General features: G+C 45.9%; 1 protein-coding gene across 6 annotated transcripts in view; it reads left to right on the forward strand.

Moving 5' to 3' along the window:
• The window catches only part of RNF44 (ring finger protein 44), a 71,089-nt gene extending 58,290 nt beyond the window's left edge, over positions 1-12,799 (forward strand). For all 6 annotated transcript variants that reach the window (XM_044280607.1, XM_044280610.1, XM_044280605.1 and 3 more), the window contains one exon: positions 9,281-12,799. In XM_044280607.1, the coding sequence (XP_044136542.1) occupies positions 9,281-9,343 (63 nt within the window). In that variant the 3' untranslated portion in view covers positions 9,344-12,799. The remainder of the gene's footprint in view (positions 1-9,280) is intronic.
• Positions 12,800-18,040: the final 5,241 nt, after the last annotated feature.

The following is an 18,040-nucleotide window of genomic DNA, read 5'->3' on the forward strand; positions in this document are numbered from 1 at the left end:
TCGTTTGCTCCCCAGCCTTTGTTGCTTGTCTTGAGTCCCTTCATGAAAACCTCCTGTTTGATGGCGTTCCAGCCAATGACTGACCACTGCTTCCCGTGCATTATGTTAAATGGTCATGATCTCCACTGTGGCCAGAGATTGTCTTGATGCCACTGCAGCCAAACGTTTTCATGGAGAAACCCAAGACAAGCTGCGGAGGCCGGGAAGCGAATGAGCCGGCACCCAGCACCTAGGGATTACCAACGCGAATCTGGCTAGTCTGACAGGTCATGGAAATGAGTGTACAACTCCTTAAACTGCATGGGCTGTAGCTGAGAAAACCCCATGCTCCTAAGCATCCCAGCTATATTATGTATTTTAAATTTGGCGACTAAAAATTTCATTTGGCTCCTAAATTTTTCAGGTTAGGAGCCAATGGCTCCTTGATATTTTTTTTAGTCTGGAGCACTGCTGTTAAAAAAAATACTGGAATTCTGTGCTCTATTTATTTATTTTTTTATTTTTTTTAAATACAGTTAGTGACATGAAAAATGTAAACATTAACTTGCCAAAACTCCTAAAAAAAAAAGAGTTTTAAATTAAAAGGTAATTTTAAACAATAGGTCATTTTCTGGTGCAGGAGGCCTAAGGGGGAAACATGAATAAAGAGGTTATCCGGGTTCAGAGCTGAATGCCAACATAACCCCTTCTTCCCCCACTCGGCCCATCTGAGGTGAGCATTTCATGCTTCGATGTCAGCACAGGGCAAGGGCTTTTTCATTAGATCCAGCTAGGGCAGCACTAAAGCCTGCCCATTAGTGTCAGGGACATCACCGGGAACACTGCTAGGTGGAAGCCTCTGCCTAGCAGTGTAAAAAAAATGCATCTGCTATACAACACAGGGCAAGAGAGAGCATCGGTGGACAGTTTTAACCCCTTCTGCCCCGGGCCAGTTTTCACCTTCTTGCCCAGGCCATTTTTTGCAAATCTGACATGTCACTTTATGTGGTAATAACTTTGAAACGCTTCTATTTATCCAAGCCATTCAGAGATTTTCTCGTGACACATTGTAATTCTTGACAGTCATAAATTTGAGTCAATATATTTCACCTTTTATTTATGAAAAAATCCCAAATTGACCAAAAATGTAAAAATTGCAATTTTCTAAATTTCAATTTCTCTGCTTTTAAAACAGAAAGTGATACCTCATAAAATAATCATTACTTAAAATTCCCCATATGTCTACTTTGTTTGCATCATTTTGTGAATTTCATTTTATTTTTTGGGGACGTTAGAAGGCTTGGAATTTTAGAAGCAATTCTTAAAAATGTTACGAAAATTTCCAAAACTCACTTTTTAAGGACCAGTTCAGGGCTGAAGTCACTTTGTGGGGCTTACATAATAGAAACCTCCTCCATAAATGACTCCGTTGTAAAAACTACATCCCTCAAGTTACTCTGATTTTACAAACTTTAACACTGGTGTTCCACAAGAATTAAAGGAAAATGGAGATAAAATTTCACTTTTTTGGCAGATTTTCCATTTTAAGCCATTTTTTTCTTTAACACATCGAGGGTTAACAGCCAAACAAAACTTCCACATTTATTACCCTGATTCTGAGGTTTACAGAAACACCCCACACACATGGTCATAAACCGATGTAAGGGCGCAGAAGGAAAGGACTGCCGCGTGGTTTTTGCTGGACTGGTTTTTAGACCATATGTCCCATTTGAAGCCCTCCTCATGCACCCTTACAGTAGAAATTCCCAAAAGTGACCCCATTTTGGAAAGTAGGGGATAAGGTGACAGTTTTATTGGTACTATTTTTGGGTACATATGATTTTTAATCACTCTATAAAGTTTTTTGTGAGGCAAAGCAACCAAAAAATTGCTGTTTTGGCACTGTTTTTATTATTTTTACAACATTCATCTGACAGGTTAGATCATGCACTATTTTTATAGAACAGGTTGTTACGAACGCGGTGATATCCAATATGTCTACTTTCTATGTTTGTTTCACTTTTACATAATTTTTGTGTCTCCATTTTCTGAACGCTATATATATTTTTTTTCTGCCAATTGTCTTGTGCAGGGGCTCGTTTTGTACATATGACTTTTTGATTCATTATTACACTGAGGCAAGGTGACAAAAAATATATTTTTATAGAGCAGGAAGTTATGGACGTGGCAATACCTAATATGTATACTTTTTCTTATTTAAGTTTTACACAATAGCATTTTTGAAACAAAAAAAATGTCTCCATAGTCTAAGAGACGTATTATTTATATTTATTTTTGGATTGATTGTCTTAAGTAGGGGCTCATTTCTTGTGGGATAAGATGGCGGTTTGATTGGTACTATTTTGGGGGGCATACACCTTTTTGGTTGCTTGGTGTTGCACTTTTTGTGATGTAAGGTGACAAAAATGGCTTTTAACAGTTTTTATTTTATTTTTTACTGTTTTTATCGGACGGGGTGGATCATGTGATATATTTATAGAGCCGGTCGTTACGGACGCGGCAAAACTTAATGTGTGTGTGTTTTCTTATTTTCTTTCTATTTTATTATAAAAAATCAGTGGAAAGGGGAGTTATTTTATTTTTTTACTTTATTTCTGTCCCACTTTGGGATTTTACTTTTGGGGGTCTGATCCCCTCTGCAATGCATTACAATAAATCTGTATTGTAATGCATTGCCTGTTAGTGCATTACACTGAGTAATACAGTAACAGGTTTCCTAGCAGACCAAGCCTGAGGCTGGATCTCCTGGACACCCATAGAAGGCAGTTCCCGATGCCGTGCAAGGCATTGATGCCGTGCAGAGGCTGCCTTCTCACCCATCGGGTCCCCTCTACAGCAGCGTGGGGATTTGATGGGCTCCCTCACACGCTGCAAATCCCCTCTATGCCGCGGGCAACGCTGATCGCGGTATAGAAGGGGTTAATCCGCCGGCATCGGGTTGTACATGACGTAATAGTACGTCAAAATGTGGGAACGCACCTGCCACCATGATGTACTAGAACGTCATATGTCGGGAAGTGGTTAAAAAAGGCTTATTTAATTCTAAGAATTCATCTAACACTGATGCTTATGAAAATGTCTAAGTCTGGGACTCCCTCCCTTTTTCTAAAATTCACATACCACCCATCCCTTGGTTGAACTTGATGGACTTATGTCTTTTTTTAGTTGCATTAAAGAGAAACTCCCACAAAAATGTTTATTCTGCAACCTGTTAGAAAGGTACATGGTGTAAACAGTAGTGAATAATCATCTTGCCAGTGACTGTATTTGTGAGTTATAACCTCCCTTCTGAACCTCAGCTGTGTTTTGTGACCTACACTATGACCTCCAATTGACACAGGACAGGAAATCAGTTGCTTCTCTATTCTTTCCTATGAGACTGACATTGAGGCTTCCATAGGAATACATAGAGAAACTGGCCTCCTGTCCCTACATTAGATGCTGTGTTTTGGAGAGTCAGTTGGTCACATGACACAGCTGAGGATCAGAAGGGAGGTTGTAACTTAAAGTACAGTCAATGATAAGATTACCTGCACTACAGTTTACATCATGTACATTACACAGGTAAGAGTGAAAAAAATTGTGGGAGTGCTGCTTTAACCAGGTAAGGCTACTTTCATATTAGCGGTTTTTGCGGATCTTCAAAAACCGTTTCCGTTACCACGATACAACCGCATGCATCCGTCATGAACAGATCCGGCTGTATTATCGTGCACAGAAAACCACTGCAGGCAGCGTTTTGTTGTCCGCCTCCAGAGAGGAATGGGGACTGAACGGAGGCAAACTGAATTCCGAGCAGATCCTTTCTCGCCCAATTCCTTGGGGGACACAGGAAACCTTGGATATAGCTCAGCTCCTTAGGAGGCGTGACACTAAGTGAAAAACTGTTAAGCCCCTCCTCCAGCAGCTATACCCTCAGCCTAGAGAGAGACTACCAGTTTTTTGCTTAGTGTCAAGGAGGCAAGACACTCTCTGCTCTGCAGAGCTGTCATTGCTTTTAGTTTTTACTATGTTATTTTATTTTTTCTGTTCTCACAGGGACAACAGAGACGCCTGGACCTCTCTGTTTCTCCCAGGGTCAAGCTGTGCCAGTGCCGTCTATCCGCACTGCTGCCTCCCCCACTGAAGAAAAGGAGGACCAGGGCAGCCCAGCTCCCCTGCATCCCGCCAGCGCAAGGGTCGCCCACACGCCAAGCCCCTCTCCAGCTTCCTGCCACTTCGGTGCCAGTGGCTGAAGGGGTGACCCTGCTGGAATGGACAGAGGGTGAAGACTTCAGGATGGTGAGAGTGGCTGTTCCAGCCCTGCTCCTGCTCCCCACCATCTTTCTCTCTCTATCTCAATCTCTAATCTATCGGCCCGATATGCAGCACTCAGAACAGGCACCCCTTATATTTTTCACCCTACGTGCCTGGCAAGCTCTGCTGCCGCTCTTGTCTGAGGACGGATCAATGTTAGGCTCCGGTGCCTGCAACTGCTGTCTGCTCCAGCTCTGAGACACCCTTCCTAGTGCTGCAGCCCCTAGCCTGGACGGTTTTTTCCATACCTTCTAGCCAACATGTCCGATCCCTCAGGGGCCTCTGGACCCTGGTACCATACCTGTAATTGCCCTGCATGCCAGGTCCCAATACAGGGTCTGCCTCTTGGATCCTTCTGAATGGGCTAAATCCCTTTCCCAGGCCGTGGACAGCCTCACTAATGTTGTGAGCCGCCTTGCGGATGCACTGCCTACCATGCAGCCGGATGCACCCCCCCGCTGTACCCTCCAGGTCCGCTACCCCAGCCGACCTGTCTGAGTCCCTCGCTCCCAACGACTCCTCCAGGGCCCGACACCCCCAGAAGCGGTTCAGGGCGGAGTACGTGTCATCTTCGGATGCTTCCCTGTCACCCCCAAGGGTACGGTCCAAGTCAGGTCCCTCCTCCTCACAGGATATGCCCTCAGAGGGAGAATTAGTGGATTCGGATTGGAATATGGACTCGGCCTTACCGTCCAAGCTGGCCTCGGCTGTGGGCCATCTTATTACCAACATTCGTGACACCTTTAAAATTCACGATTATCCTCCCAGCTCTGACAAGGCCGGTGTGTCATTTTTCAGCCCCAAGCAGGCGTCCGCAGTATTTCCCCTCCATGCCGACTTCTCGTCGGTAGTCTCTAAGGCCTGGTCTCGTCCTGATGCACGTTTTACTCCCCCTAAGAAGTTGGATATCTGTTATCCCTTCCCGGCAGATTGCATTTCCACTTGGGCGTCGCCGCCTAAGGTTAACCCTCCTGTGGCCCGCTTGTCTAAAAGCACGGCCATTCCTGTGGCGGACGGCTCCTCTCTTCAAACCGCTGAGGACCGGCGCATGGAATCCATTACTAAGGGCATATTTGCCGGTTCCGCCCTCAGGCTGGTCTTTGCTTCTGCCTGGGCCGGAAAAGCGGTATGGGCTTCTCAGCTGGATCAAGAACTTGAGTCAGACGTTTCCATTCGGTACCTCCGTTCTTTAGCCCAACTCATTGTTCAGGCAGGTACATTCATTTGTGAGGCCTCCCTTGATGCGGGTGCCCTCATGGCCCGTTCATCTGCCCTGGCCGTTTCGGCTAGAAGAGAACTTTGGCTAAAGGTTTGGACGGCGGATTCCACTTCCAAACGGTCACTTACTGTCCTTCCCTTCGCGGGTTCTCACTTATTCGGGACCCGCCTGGATGACAGCCACAGGGGGGAAAAGTACCCATCTTCCCCAGTCCAGGACCAAGAGCGCCACTCAGGGCCGTCCTGGTTTCTCTCGCTTTAGGTCCTCCCGCAGGGCTTCCACCCCTCGATCCGCGTCCGGTCCGTCTTCTAATTCTACCCAGGATAGGCGAAAGAAGCCTTTTTTTCCGGACCCAGCCCTCCTGGCGTAAGTCTGTATCTTCCGGGTACAAACTAGAGTTTGCATCCCTCCCCCCATTTCGCTTCTTTCGCTCCCGTGTCCCGGGGGATCCCCAGGGTGCGGCCGACTTCTTCGCTGATATTCACACCCTTCTGGACAAAGGAGTAATCGCTTTGGTTCCTATAAAGGACTGATTCAGGGGGTTCTATTCAAACCTTTTTGTGGTTCCCATAAAGGAAGGTTCGGTAAGACCCATATTGGATCTCAAGCGGTTAAACCGTTTCCTCCGTCTTCAGCGGTTCCGGATGGAGTCCCTCAGATCAGTGGTGGCCTCTCTGGAAAAAGGGGAGTTCCTGTCCTATCGACATCCAGGATGCTTACCTCCACGTCCCGATCACTCTGTCACCAGTGTTTCCTGCGCTTTGCGGTGGGGAACGACCATTACCAATTTGTCGCCCTCCCCTTCGGCCTGGTGACGGCTCCTCGTGTGTTCACGAAGGTCCTTGCCCCTGTCCTGGCCTTGCTCCGTTCTAGGGGCGTTTTTCTACTCCCATACTTGGACGATCTGCTCATCAAGGCGCCCTCCTTTTCGCTGACGTCCACAAGCGTGAACCTCACGCTGCAAACCTTACAGCGGTTCGGTTGGATAATCAACCTTCCCAAGTCTTCACTTGTCCCATCCAGGCAGCTTGTCTTTCTGGGGATGCTTCTGGATACAGAAGCGGCGGAGGTTCGGCTTCCGCCGGCAAAGCGCCTGCTCCTTCATCATTCGGTTCGGAACCTGCTTCTCCATTGCCGTCCGTCCTTCCGGTTCAGCATGCGGGTATTAGGACAGATGGTGTCCTGTTTCGAAGCGATCCCCTTCGCGCAGTATCACTCCCGCGCCTTTCAGACGGCCATTCTGTCTGCCTGGGACAAGTCCCCGGAGAGTCTGGATCGTTCAGCCCTGTCAGCCATTTACATTCCGGGGGTGGACAACTGGGCGGCGGACTTCCTCAGCCGGAAGACGATCGACCCAGGCGAGTGGTCTCTGCACCCCGACGTGTTCGAGTCAATTTGCCTCCGTTGGGGTCGTCCGGACGTGGATCTCATGGCCTCCAGATTCATTTCACAAACTCCCCACCTTCCTGGCCAGGTCCAAGGCCCCGAGGGCGTACGGCGCTGACGCGCTTGTTCTTCCGTGGACGGAATTCTCCCTCCTATGTTTTTCCGCCCCTCCCTCTTCTGCCACGGGTTCTCCGGAAAATCGCGGCGGAGGGCACGCCTGCGATTCTGATAGCCCCGGATTGGCCTCGCCGGCCTTGGTGCGCCGACCTGATGCTGCTTCTGGCAGACGCCCCTAAGAGAAGACCTCCTCTCTCAAGGGCCGATCTTCCACCAGCATTTAGGGTCGCTACGTTTTTAACGGCATGGCTATTGAGACCGCAGTTTTAACACGGCAGGGGTTTTCTGCAAATGTAGTTCGTACCATGATCCGCGCACGAAAACCGGCCTCGTCCAGGATTTATTACCGAACCTGGCGGGCCTACCTGGGTTTTTACGAGGCCCTGGATGTTCATCCTCTTCGGTTTTCCCTACCCACGGTCTTGTACTTCTTGCAGTCTGGTCTGGGTCTCAGTACGTTAAAGGGTCAGATCTCGGCGCTTTCCATCCTCTTCCAGCGTCCTCTGGCTCCTCTCGGTCCTGTCAAGACCTTTCTCCAAGGAGTCGCTCACTCTGTTCTGCAAATGTGGGGAGTATCCCTCTCCCATTCCACCCTGGGACCTTAATGTTGTGCTTGCGGCTCTCCAGTCTTCCCCCTTCGAGCCCCTGCGGAAGGTTTCTCTTCGCCTTTTGTCCTGCAAGGTCTTTTTCCTTGTGGCAATCACGTCCCTTCGGCGGGTGTCTTGAGTTGGCGACACTTTCTTGCACGGAACCCCTTTTGGTTTTCCACCAGGATAATGCTGTTCTCCGCCCGGTTCCTGACTTCCTTCTGTAGGTGGTATCCGCTTTTCACCTCAATGAGGACATCGTCCTCCCTTCCCTTTGTCCGTCCCCTTCTCATCCTCGGGAATGGGAGCTTTACCGCCTAGATGTTGTTAGGGCCCTGAGGATTTACCTGGAAGTCACCGGACCCATTCGGCACACAGACTCTCTCTTTGTGGTTCCGGAGGGTCCGCGCAAGGGGTTGGCGGCGTCCAGGGTGGTTATTGCCCGCTTCATCAAGATGGCTGTTGCTGAGGCTTACCGCGCCAAGGGTAAGGAGACGCCCTTTGGTATTACCGCTCATTCTACCAGAGCGGTTGGTGCCTCTTGGGCTCAGAGGAATCGAGCTTTGGCTGAACAATTGTGTAAGGTGGCCACCTGGTCTTCCTTGCACACTTTCACCAAGTTCTACAGGGTGAACACTTATGCATCGGCGGATGCTGCTTTGGGCCGCTTGGTCTTGTAGGTGGCGGTTTCTTGATGCCTCTGGTGGTTTTTCATCTTGGGCTGTAGTCCCTCCCCTCTTTGACTGCTTTTGAACGTCCCAAGGTTTCCTGTGTCCCCCAAGGAATTGGGCGAGAAAACAAGATTTTTGTTTAACTTACCAGTAAAATCTCTTTCTCACTCTTTCCTGGGGGACACAGCACCCACCCATTGTTTTGGTTACCGTTACGGTTTAGTTGCCTCTGTCGGGTAGTTGACTTGTTTGGTTTTACATGGTTGGTCCTTGCCTTTGTTTCACTACTTGGGCACGCAACTGGTAGTCTCTCTCTCTCCAGGCTGAGGGTATAGCTGCTGGAGGAGGGGCTTAACAGTTTTTCACTTAGTGTCACGCCTCCTAAGGAGCTGAGCTATACCCAAGGTTTCCTGTGTCCCCCAAGGAAGAGCGAGAGAGATTTTACTGGTAAGTTATACAAAAATCTAGTTTTTCCATTCAGAATGCATTAGGGCAAAACTGATCCGTTTTGGACCGCTTTTGAGAGCCCATGACGGATCTCAGAAACGGAAAGCCAAAACGCTAGTGTGAAAGTAGCCTAAAACCCAAGAAACAATAGCAGAATTGCAGTGGGTAGAGGAGTTCAACAAATATTTTTTTTTTTCATGTTTCAATACATGGTATGATAAATTAAATCGGTGTCAAATATAACTTGTCCCAAAAAAGAAGCCTTCATATGGCTATGGAAACAGAAAAGTAAAAAAGTTATGGCTCCTTGAAGGCTAGGAGGAAAAAAACTAAAATGTTGAAGGGATCTTGTCAGGTGATTTTATTATTTTATCTCTGACGTGAGTTGGGCTTTGCAATCTCAGTCCCATATGCTTGACTGGAGAGGCATAGCACGTTGGTTCACTGCTCCATTCAATAAATGACAAATGTAATGCAATACTGGTCACAAAATGCCAACATTCTACTGCACCTCTTTTCCCGGTTCACAAAAGTAATGATTGTGTTTTCTCTTTCAGTCCAACCGCACATGTCCCATCTGCCGGGCTGATGCTTCTGAGGTTCACAGAGATGGGGAGTGAGGACAGGAATTTTCCCTCTTGCCTCCTGCCGGTGCACAACCCCAGAGGGATCAACACAAAATAAACCAGCCTCCTTGCCTGACTCGGATGCTTCAGCTTCCCCCTCCACCTGCACTTGTCCTTATGGCTAGGACACAGCGGCTTTGAATCTGGAGGTGGTGTTAAAGAGTCACACATTCCACTGTCTCCATCCTAGTACCTCTACACCCCAATACTTCCCAACAGTGCTCCTTCATTATGTATTGCCGTTGTGGGCATTGGGAGGGATTTGAGGTGTGTGTGAGATGAATTGGGTTGCAAATGAGAGAAACTTTCTCTCTTTCCCCTGAGAGTAGCTGAGGCTAGCAGGAAAAGACTGGGTCATTGTGGCCAGTGCTATCCCCCAAAGGGGAATTAATTAGAGGCATTACCAGGGGCTCCCTGTTTGCAAAAATTTCCTTCTGTCAGTCCCTTAGAGGGGAATGTCACAGCTGCTTATTTAAATATGTTTGCACTGATGCCCTAGCGGGCAGTTTTCTTTTCTTTTAATGCATTGGACCAGATTTATGCTTCCTTCCTATCATTTGCTGCCATCAGACCTATTTCTGGTTGAAGAATAATGTGTTTTAGGCGTTACTGTCTGTGCTTTGTATTACTCTTTAATCTTGCCTCCACTTTCTGTGTCCAGCCATCCATTTCAGTCTGCCTGAAAGCAGCGTGCTGTGAAATGTGCCGGAGGGCAGAGCCGTGATGAGGTCTTTAGCATCAGATGTGATTTTATTCTCTTGACCCAGTGAAAAATCATAGCTTTTGCTCCCTGGAGGAATACAGGAGACATTTGTGTCTGCCAGCACTCTGATGGCCACATGCCATCTCGCATGACTTTTAAGCCTAATTTGCTGGAGTCTGTTTTATTTCTAGATTTTTCTTTTCTTCTTAAGCTGGCAACCTGTTGAGCATATGTGTTGCGTGGACCATTCCGGAGGTGCAGGGGCCCTTTGCCTGTGTTCTCGCCCCTGTTTCGTCTGGTAGCAGAAGCCCTGGTAATGCCTCCTCAGTGTATTTTGTCAGGCAGCAGGTCACACAATTGCAGGCTGGTGTGTGTTTACAGGGTTCACTCTGTTGCACACCAAGCTGTTTTTTTTTTCGTTTTTTTAGTGAGTGTGTTGCACTTGGCACCCGCATTTCCCCCACCCCGATCTCTGTGTTGACAGTGACGCAAGAGGCGCATGGGCGAGCGGCTGCCTAATTTACTGATTTGTATCTGTTTTAGTTCAAGTTTGCATGATAGAACAGCAATGAACACAAGAGCCAGCCAACCATTTCTGATCTGTGTGCGCATTCTAACGGTCAGGCAGAAAGAGTCTGTCTTAATGTTTCACAATATGCATGTCTGAGCAGCTTGGAATATGGTATCTGCTAACCCTTGGCCGTCTGTGGAGTGACGTGAAGGGGGGTGGGGGGTACTGGGACAAGCATTATAGGGGCATGTATCATGCTGAGCTGATTCCTGCTGTGCACTTGTTCGCAAGCAGAAGGCACCTGAACTGTTTGTTGGGATTTGAATGTCTCATTGCCTATAAAGGTCACACTCGGGCAGGGATTATTGTGTGCGATGGGGTGTTCCTAGACCAAAAGTAAATTAGTTCTTCATACCGGCCCTCTAGTATATTACAGCGTAATACCGCGTGGAAATATAATAATACGATGTTAATGGCTAATATTACATACAGCGTTTAATGTAATCCACCTCACGTCTATAGAGAGATAAACTCATGCAAATCGCCACTGCTGTAACCTGTAGTACATTGGGGTTGTAATTCTAGGCTGTCGACTCAATAACCTTTAATACAGTGTTCTGTTATGTCTGTGGTGGTGGCTTTGCAGTCCTCTTTTATTTTGGGGCTAGTAACCAGTGTTCTTGTATTTTTGTTTTAGACCCTTCACAAGTACTTCAGTAGTACTACAATAACTTTTCTCCCCACTCTGTGTGGACATAGCGACATAACCCCCTCTAGCCACTGTTTGGCTATAGATGTCTTCCTCTCCACTAACCACTTCACTGTTCTCACGGTTGACAATTCTGAAAATAAGTTGCAGCTGGTGGTGTGTGTATGTATAGTTATATTATATATTTTTATATATACACACACAAATTATGGATTGGAAGACACAACTGAATTTACCAGCTAGCATGTAACGTGCAAAGCATTGATCTCCCATCCATTGTGCTTGTCCTTTCATAGGTTCATATAGAGATCCTGGTCCACCACATGAGACTGACACTATGGGTGGTGGACGCTTCTTGCCTTACATACCGGCAGCACATGAGGTTTCAAGCCATATGCCGGCAGTGAGAACAGTGGAGAACCAAACTGTTCATATGCTGGAGCGTGATTGTATCTGCTATTTTCTCCTCTCCCCCCACAATAGACAAAACCCCTGTTCTGTAAACTGCCACAGTGGGGCTAGTGGAAGAAGGTAGCCGTGATTATAGCAGAGGAACTAGATGGAGCACTTGTTTTACAGCACACAAGTTACCAAAGGTCTTACTGTATATATTAACACTTCAGACTTCTCAGCAGACAACAGCAGTATCTGCTGCCAATCTCTCGGAAACCCCTTACCTGCTGGAGGTGTCAAACTCGATGAGCCCCTCTCCAGCCAATTAGGGATTGTCTCTTCATCCTCTGCTCCACTGTATAGCATCCATACGGTTCTTCCACTAATCTCAGTAGGAACCCCACAACTATAGTTCGAGTGCTGTTAAGCTCTAGTAAAGCACTTAGCTTAGCACTTCATGATCAGTCTGCTTAAGTAATACCCATTGATTTAGAATGTCCGTGATTGCTGCATAGATGCCACTTTTTTAATCTCTCGATATATGTTCTTTTAAACACCCCTATGGTGGGATATAGTGGATTGTTTACTGTATCATCCTAACCTCCTGGACCCCATACTCACACTGGGCTTGATTGATCTCAACTTTTTTCCCTCCCACTAACATTCCTGGCCCCCTACCCCAGAGATGTGGCTTCCCTTACTCAGGGTCCCGGAGGTGTCTTCTGTGTTAGATTTGTATATCTATATGTGTGTGTATACATATAGATATATCTCTATATATAAACTTTTTATTTTTGGCTTTTGGTACTTGCACATTTACTGGTTACCTCATTTCCCATGTATGTATTTGAAAAAAAAAAAATATGCTAATATATAGAAATGGTTCTTGAAGCTATCAAAGTGTGTTTCTTTTCCTCCGTTCCATTGGAATAATATTGGTTTGTAGCATTTAACATTACCTAGTAATATTGTATTATATATATATGTGTATACTGATTGAAATTTTTAACAGATTTGTACTTTTTTTAAAATGAAAGTTGCTAGTTTTGCTTGACCTGGTAGTGCAATCATTTATTTTTTTTAATGTTGTGGCTGAATTGAGAGGGTTCACTAATAAATGTACAAGGACAATAATGGAGTCTCCTGGTCTTGTTTAAGTGTGTGATTCTTCTACACATAATTATAGCCCAGTAGAAAACGCTATATAATATTCGAGTCACTGGATGGACATTTCTTCTTTTCACCCTGTGATCTAGAAACATTAGGAACACAGAAGTATTTTAGAAATTTACAACTTTCAAGGCTGAATGACTAGCGTTTTTCTTTTCCGGTGCTGAGTTCCATCCAAGGGGCTCAAATCTGAAAAAGAACTGATCAGTTTTATCCCCATGCATTCTGAATGGAGAGTAATCAGTTGAAGATGCATCAGGATGTCTTCAGTTCAGTCTTTTTTTAATGATCAGGCTTTTCAGAAAACCATAGCATGTTGTATTTTTACCTTCCGTCCCAAAATCTGGAACACTTTGACAACGCCAGATCCGGCCTTTTTCCCATTGACTTGCATTAACACTGGATCCGGCTTTTGCATGTTAAACCCGAAAAATGTGGGGGAAAAAAAAGTTAAAGTCCATAAATGGCGGATCTGTTTTTTCCAATGCATTTTTTCATTGTGATCAAGATTCAAATGATAATCCATTTTCACACGTTTTTCCGGATCCGGCGGGCAGTTCCGGTGACTGAATTGAACACCGGATTCAAACAACGCTAGTGTGAAAGTAGCCTAACACTTAACGTATATTTTCACATATATAACATATTGTTTGAGTAATTTTGTTTTAGTTAATGTTCTTGATATTGATGGCCTATCCTCAGGATAGGTCAATAGGTGATTTGTGGGGGTCTGACTCTGGACACCCCTGCCGATCAGCTGTTTGAAGAGGTTGCAGCGCTTAAGTGATATGTCTATAGACTTGAATACAGTCTGGTTGGAGCAGTTTATGATGCTGTTGGTAGACCCCTCCAGGCAACACATGATGCATCCCCCATTATGGATGGATGGATTAGCTTTTTTGTGTGCAAAGGTTTGTTCCAAACAAGTCTGGCTTGAGATCCTGAATAAATGTATTCTTCGCCTTGTGTCCAGTCACTAATTGTGAAATGTGACCACAAAGCCTGTATTTCAGCAATTAGCCCATTTTTACATCTTCATGTCCTTAAGGGTTCGTTCACACGTCCGCATCCGTTCCGCAATATCGGGAATGGGTGCGGACCCATTAGGTTGGCAATACCCCCTTTACAGGGATACCCTACAGAGATGTTCATATGTGCCCATCAGTCTCCTTGTTTTGTATTAAATGATCCCACTCTTACTGCTGTCTTTTATTCGTCAAAAAGGCGATTTATATAGATATGTAAATTACCTTGATAGGGAGCCCAAGGGGTTGTCCCACGATCCGTTGGAGCCCAGCACCACCTACCAGTTAATTTATTCACTGCACTTGCCCTGACGTCATTCCTTCCAAGCGCTGTAATCTCGTGTGTGCAGGGAGCCAGTTGGATTAAGCCTGTGCCAGTAGTATACACGGGCACAGACTTCTGTGTACACTGCGCTTGGAAGGAATGATGTCAGGGCAAGTGCAGTGAATAAATTAACTGGTAGGCGGTGCTAGGCTCCGGAACGATGGGCGCGGCCGGGCTCCAACAGATCGTGGGACAACCCCTTGGGCTCCTTATGAAGGTAATTTACATATCTATAAAATAGCTTTTTTCACGAATAAAAGGCAGAGCAGTAACAGTGGGACCATTTATACAAATCAAGGAGACTGATGGGCACATATAAATACAGTCCTGATCAAAATGGCAAAAAATCATATTTAACCTGGCTGTATCTTAACAAGGTTCCAAGTAGAGCTTCAACATGCAACAAGAAGAAATGGGAGTGAGACAAAACATTTTTTTGTTTAGGGCTCTTTCACACTTGCGTTCTTTTGTTCCGGCATAGAGTTCTGTCGTCGGGGCTCTATGCCGGAACAATCCTGATCAGGATTATCCCCATGCATTCTGAATGGAGAGAAATCCGTTCAGGATGTCTTCAGTTCAGGACCGGAACGTTTTTTGGCCGGAGAAAATACTGCAGCATGCTGCGCTTTTTGTTCCGGCCAAAAATTGTGAACACTTGCCGCAAGGCCGGATCCGGAATTAATGCCCATTGAAAGGCATTAATCCGTATCCGTCCTTAAGCTAAGCGTCGTTTCGGCACATTGCCGGATCCGACGTTTAGCTTTTTCTGAATGGTTACCATGGCTGCCAGGACGCTAAAGTCCTGGCAGCCATGGTAAAGGGGAGCAGTATACTTACCGTCCGTGCGGCTCCCGAGTGACGTCAGGGCGCCCCACGCGCATGGATGACGTGATTGCATGGACACGTCATCCATGTGCATGGGGCGCCCTGACGTCACTCGGGAGCCGCACGGACGGTAAGTATACTGCTCCCCACTACTACTATGGCAACCAGGACTTTAATAGCGTCCTGGCTGCCATAGTAACACTGAACGCATTTTGAAGATCCGTCTTCAAATGCTTTCAGTTCACTTGCCGGATCCGGCGTGTAATTCCGGCAAATGGAGTACACGACGGATCCGGACAACGCAAGTGTGAAAGAGGCCTTAATGAAAACAACAAATAAACTGAAACAGGCTGATCAAAAGTTTAGGACCACACCTCCTAAAAAAAACGAAAAAACCTGAAATCCCACTTCCAAACATGAACTCAGCAATGAGTAGCTCCGCCGTTATTGTTTATCACTTCCAAAATTCAGTTCGGCATGCTTGATGCAACCGTTTCCATGAGGTGAGTGGGAACATTTCTCCAAGTGGTGAAGACGGCCGCACGAAGGCCATCTACTGTCTGGAACTGTTGTCCATTTTTGTAAACTTCCCTTGCCATCCATCCCCAAAGATTCTCAATTGGATTTAGATCAGGGGAACACGCAGGATGGGCCAAAAGAGTGATGTCATTCTCCTGGAAGTCCCTTGTCCTGCGGGCATTGTGTACTGTACCGTTGTCCTGTTGAAAACCCCAGTCGTTACCACACAGACGAGGGCCCTGAGGCATTAGGAATGCTCTCTGCAACATCTGGACATAGCTAGCGGCCATTTGACGCCCCTGAAGCTCCATTGTTCCACTGAAGGAAAAAGCACCCCAGACCATTATGGCTCCCCCTACACTGTGGCGCGTAGAAAACATCTCAGGTGGGATCTGCTGGTCATGTCAGTAATGTTGGAAACCATCAAGGTAAAAAAAATTCTCATCAGAGAAAACTTTCTTCCACCTTTTGAATGTCCCATGCTTGGTGCTCTCGTGCAAAGTCCAAACGAGCAGTTCTGTGGCATTAAAGGAGACGAGGTCTTTATAGAAGTTTCTTGTTTTTGAAGCCCTTCAGGCTCAGATGCTGTCTGATGGTTATGGGGCTGCAGTCAGCACCAGTAAGGGCCTTAATTTGGGTCGAGGATCGTCCAGTGTCTTGACAGACAGCCAATTGGATCCTCCGGCTCAGTGCTGGTGAATTTTTTTTGGGTCTTCCACTTGACTTTTGTTCCATAACCCTCAGGATCATTTAAGCAATTCCAAATGACTGTCTTACTGTGTCCCACCTCAGCAGCGATGGCATGGTCTGAGAGACCCTGCTTATGCAGTTCAACAACCTGACCACGTTCAAAAAGGGATTTTATTATTTTTTTGCCATTTTTCAAGTGGTTTTAAACTTTTTTGATCAGGACTGTATCTCTGTAGCAAAAATCCTGGTGACAGAATTCCTTTAAGTTTTATTTTCCACCCCCTTGAAATTGGTTCAGTCTGACAATGTGGCCCTTAACCTTTTCTTGTGCACCCGTTTTAAAAAGTTCCATACATCTTATATATGGGTTCACCAAAAACACCTTTAGTGTGATGGCTGTTGGTTGCCCCCGTCTTCTTGCTGTAGGCAATGAACTCCAAATTTGAATAGAAGAAAGGAGTTTTCCACTGCGACAATCAATATAGATCATCCTTCTTTAGGATAAGCTCTTAATAACAGGTCTGTGGGTATCTGAATCTCAGCACCCCTGCTGATCAGCTGTTTGAAAGGGCTGTGATGTTCCAGCAAGCGCAGCATGTTGTCTACACCATAAAGGCACTGCATGGTAAGTAGAGCTATGTCCTAGTCAAGAAAGGGGGAGTTCACACCACCACTGTAGATTTCCATTCTGCTCCGTTAGAGGAATAGAACAACGAAAGGAACAGAAGTGCTGGATTTTGAACATAACTCAGAGAAATGGAGCTGAAAAGATTCTCCAGCCCACAATGGAGCCTGTTCAGTTTCCAGATGAACACATCCTGCATTCAGGACTTCTTTTTCTGGTCTTGATAAAAATCTGCAAATAGAACTGAGCTTCCAACATAGCTGTGAACAAGCCCTTAACAAGTCAAAGCTGGAATTACCCTGCTGCTACTATGTAAGCGAATAAAATAAAACTGCATTCAAACTACTTAAAAAAATAAATAAAGTTTATGAATTATTTTCTTGTATTGATTTATGTAGAGTCCTTATACCAATTTACTGGACTCTGGCTGGAAAGTGTACATTTTTTTCCTCCCAAGGAATTCATGTGGCTCAACAGCTTGGTGCTGTATGGTAGAATAAGTTTGTAGTACAGAACCCTTAAAAGGGGTTCTCCTGGAGGACCCCCACCGATCAGATGTTTCAGGGAGCTGCCATGCTCACCAGCAGCTTTCCAAGCACCGCTTCATACATTGTCAAGCTGCTCAGCCTCATTCACTAGAATGGGGCCGAGCAGCAACTAGGTCATGTCACTGATATAACATGGCCTAGGAAGAGGCTGCGCCGCTCACAAAGCACCAGCCTCCAACAGCTGTATAGGTCAATATGAATTGCCGTATAACCCCTAATGCACAAAAGTGGTTGGTGTATGTGAAGATCTGAATCGAGAATTATATAAAAATGTAATCTAATGCTTTTCAGCTTTAGCCCACTCAAGTGTAACATTAATTTATCTAGAATCCAATCTTTTTTGAAGATCAACCCCCAGCTAGGGCATGCTACAACAGACATCCACTTAGCTAGTAATGTCTGAAGTGGCAGCATTAAGATATCTAATAAACTTATTTAGAGATGAATTTAAATTGGCCTAAAACAACTATGTGCTATTCTTTCATCAGACTTTGGTCTAGTTCCAAGCAGACATCATGGTTTCAAAGGGGTTTATTATATTGATGACTTCTCCTTAGGAAAGGTCATAGTCATCAGATCAGCAAGAGGTCCCGCTCCCAGTGATCAACTGTTGGAATGAGCTGCTGCACTCCACAATAGCACGGCTTC

This window comes from Bufo gargarizans, chromosome 2 (genome assembly GCF_014858855.1).
Source record: "Bufo gargarizans isolate SCDJY-AF-19 chromosome 2, ASM1485885v1, whole genome shotgun sequence".
Classification (NCBI taxonomy): Eukaryota; Metazoa; Chordata; class Amphibia; order Anura; family Bufonidae; genus Bufo; species Bufo gargarizans.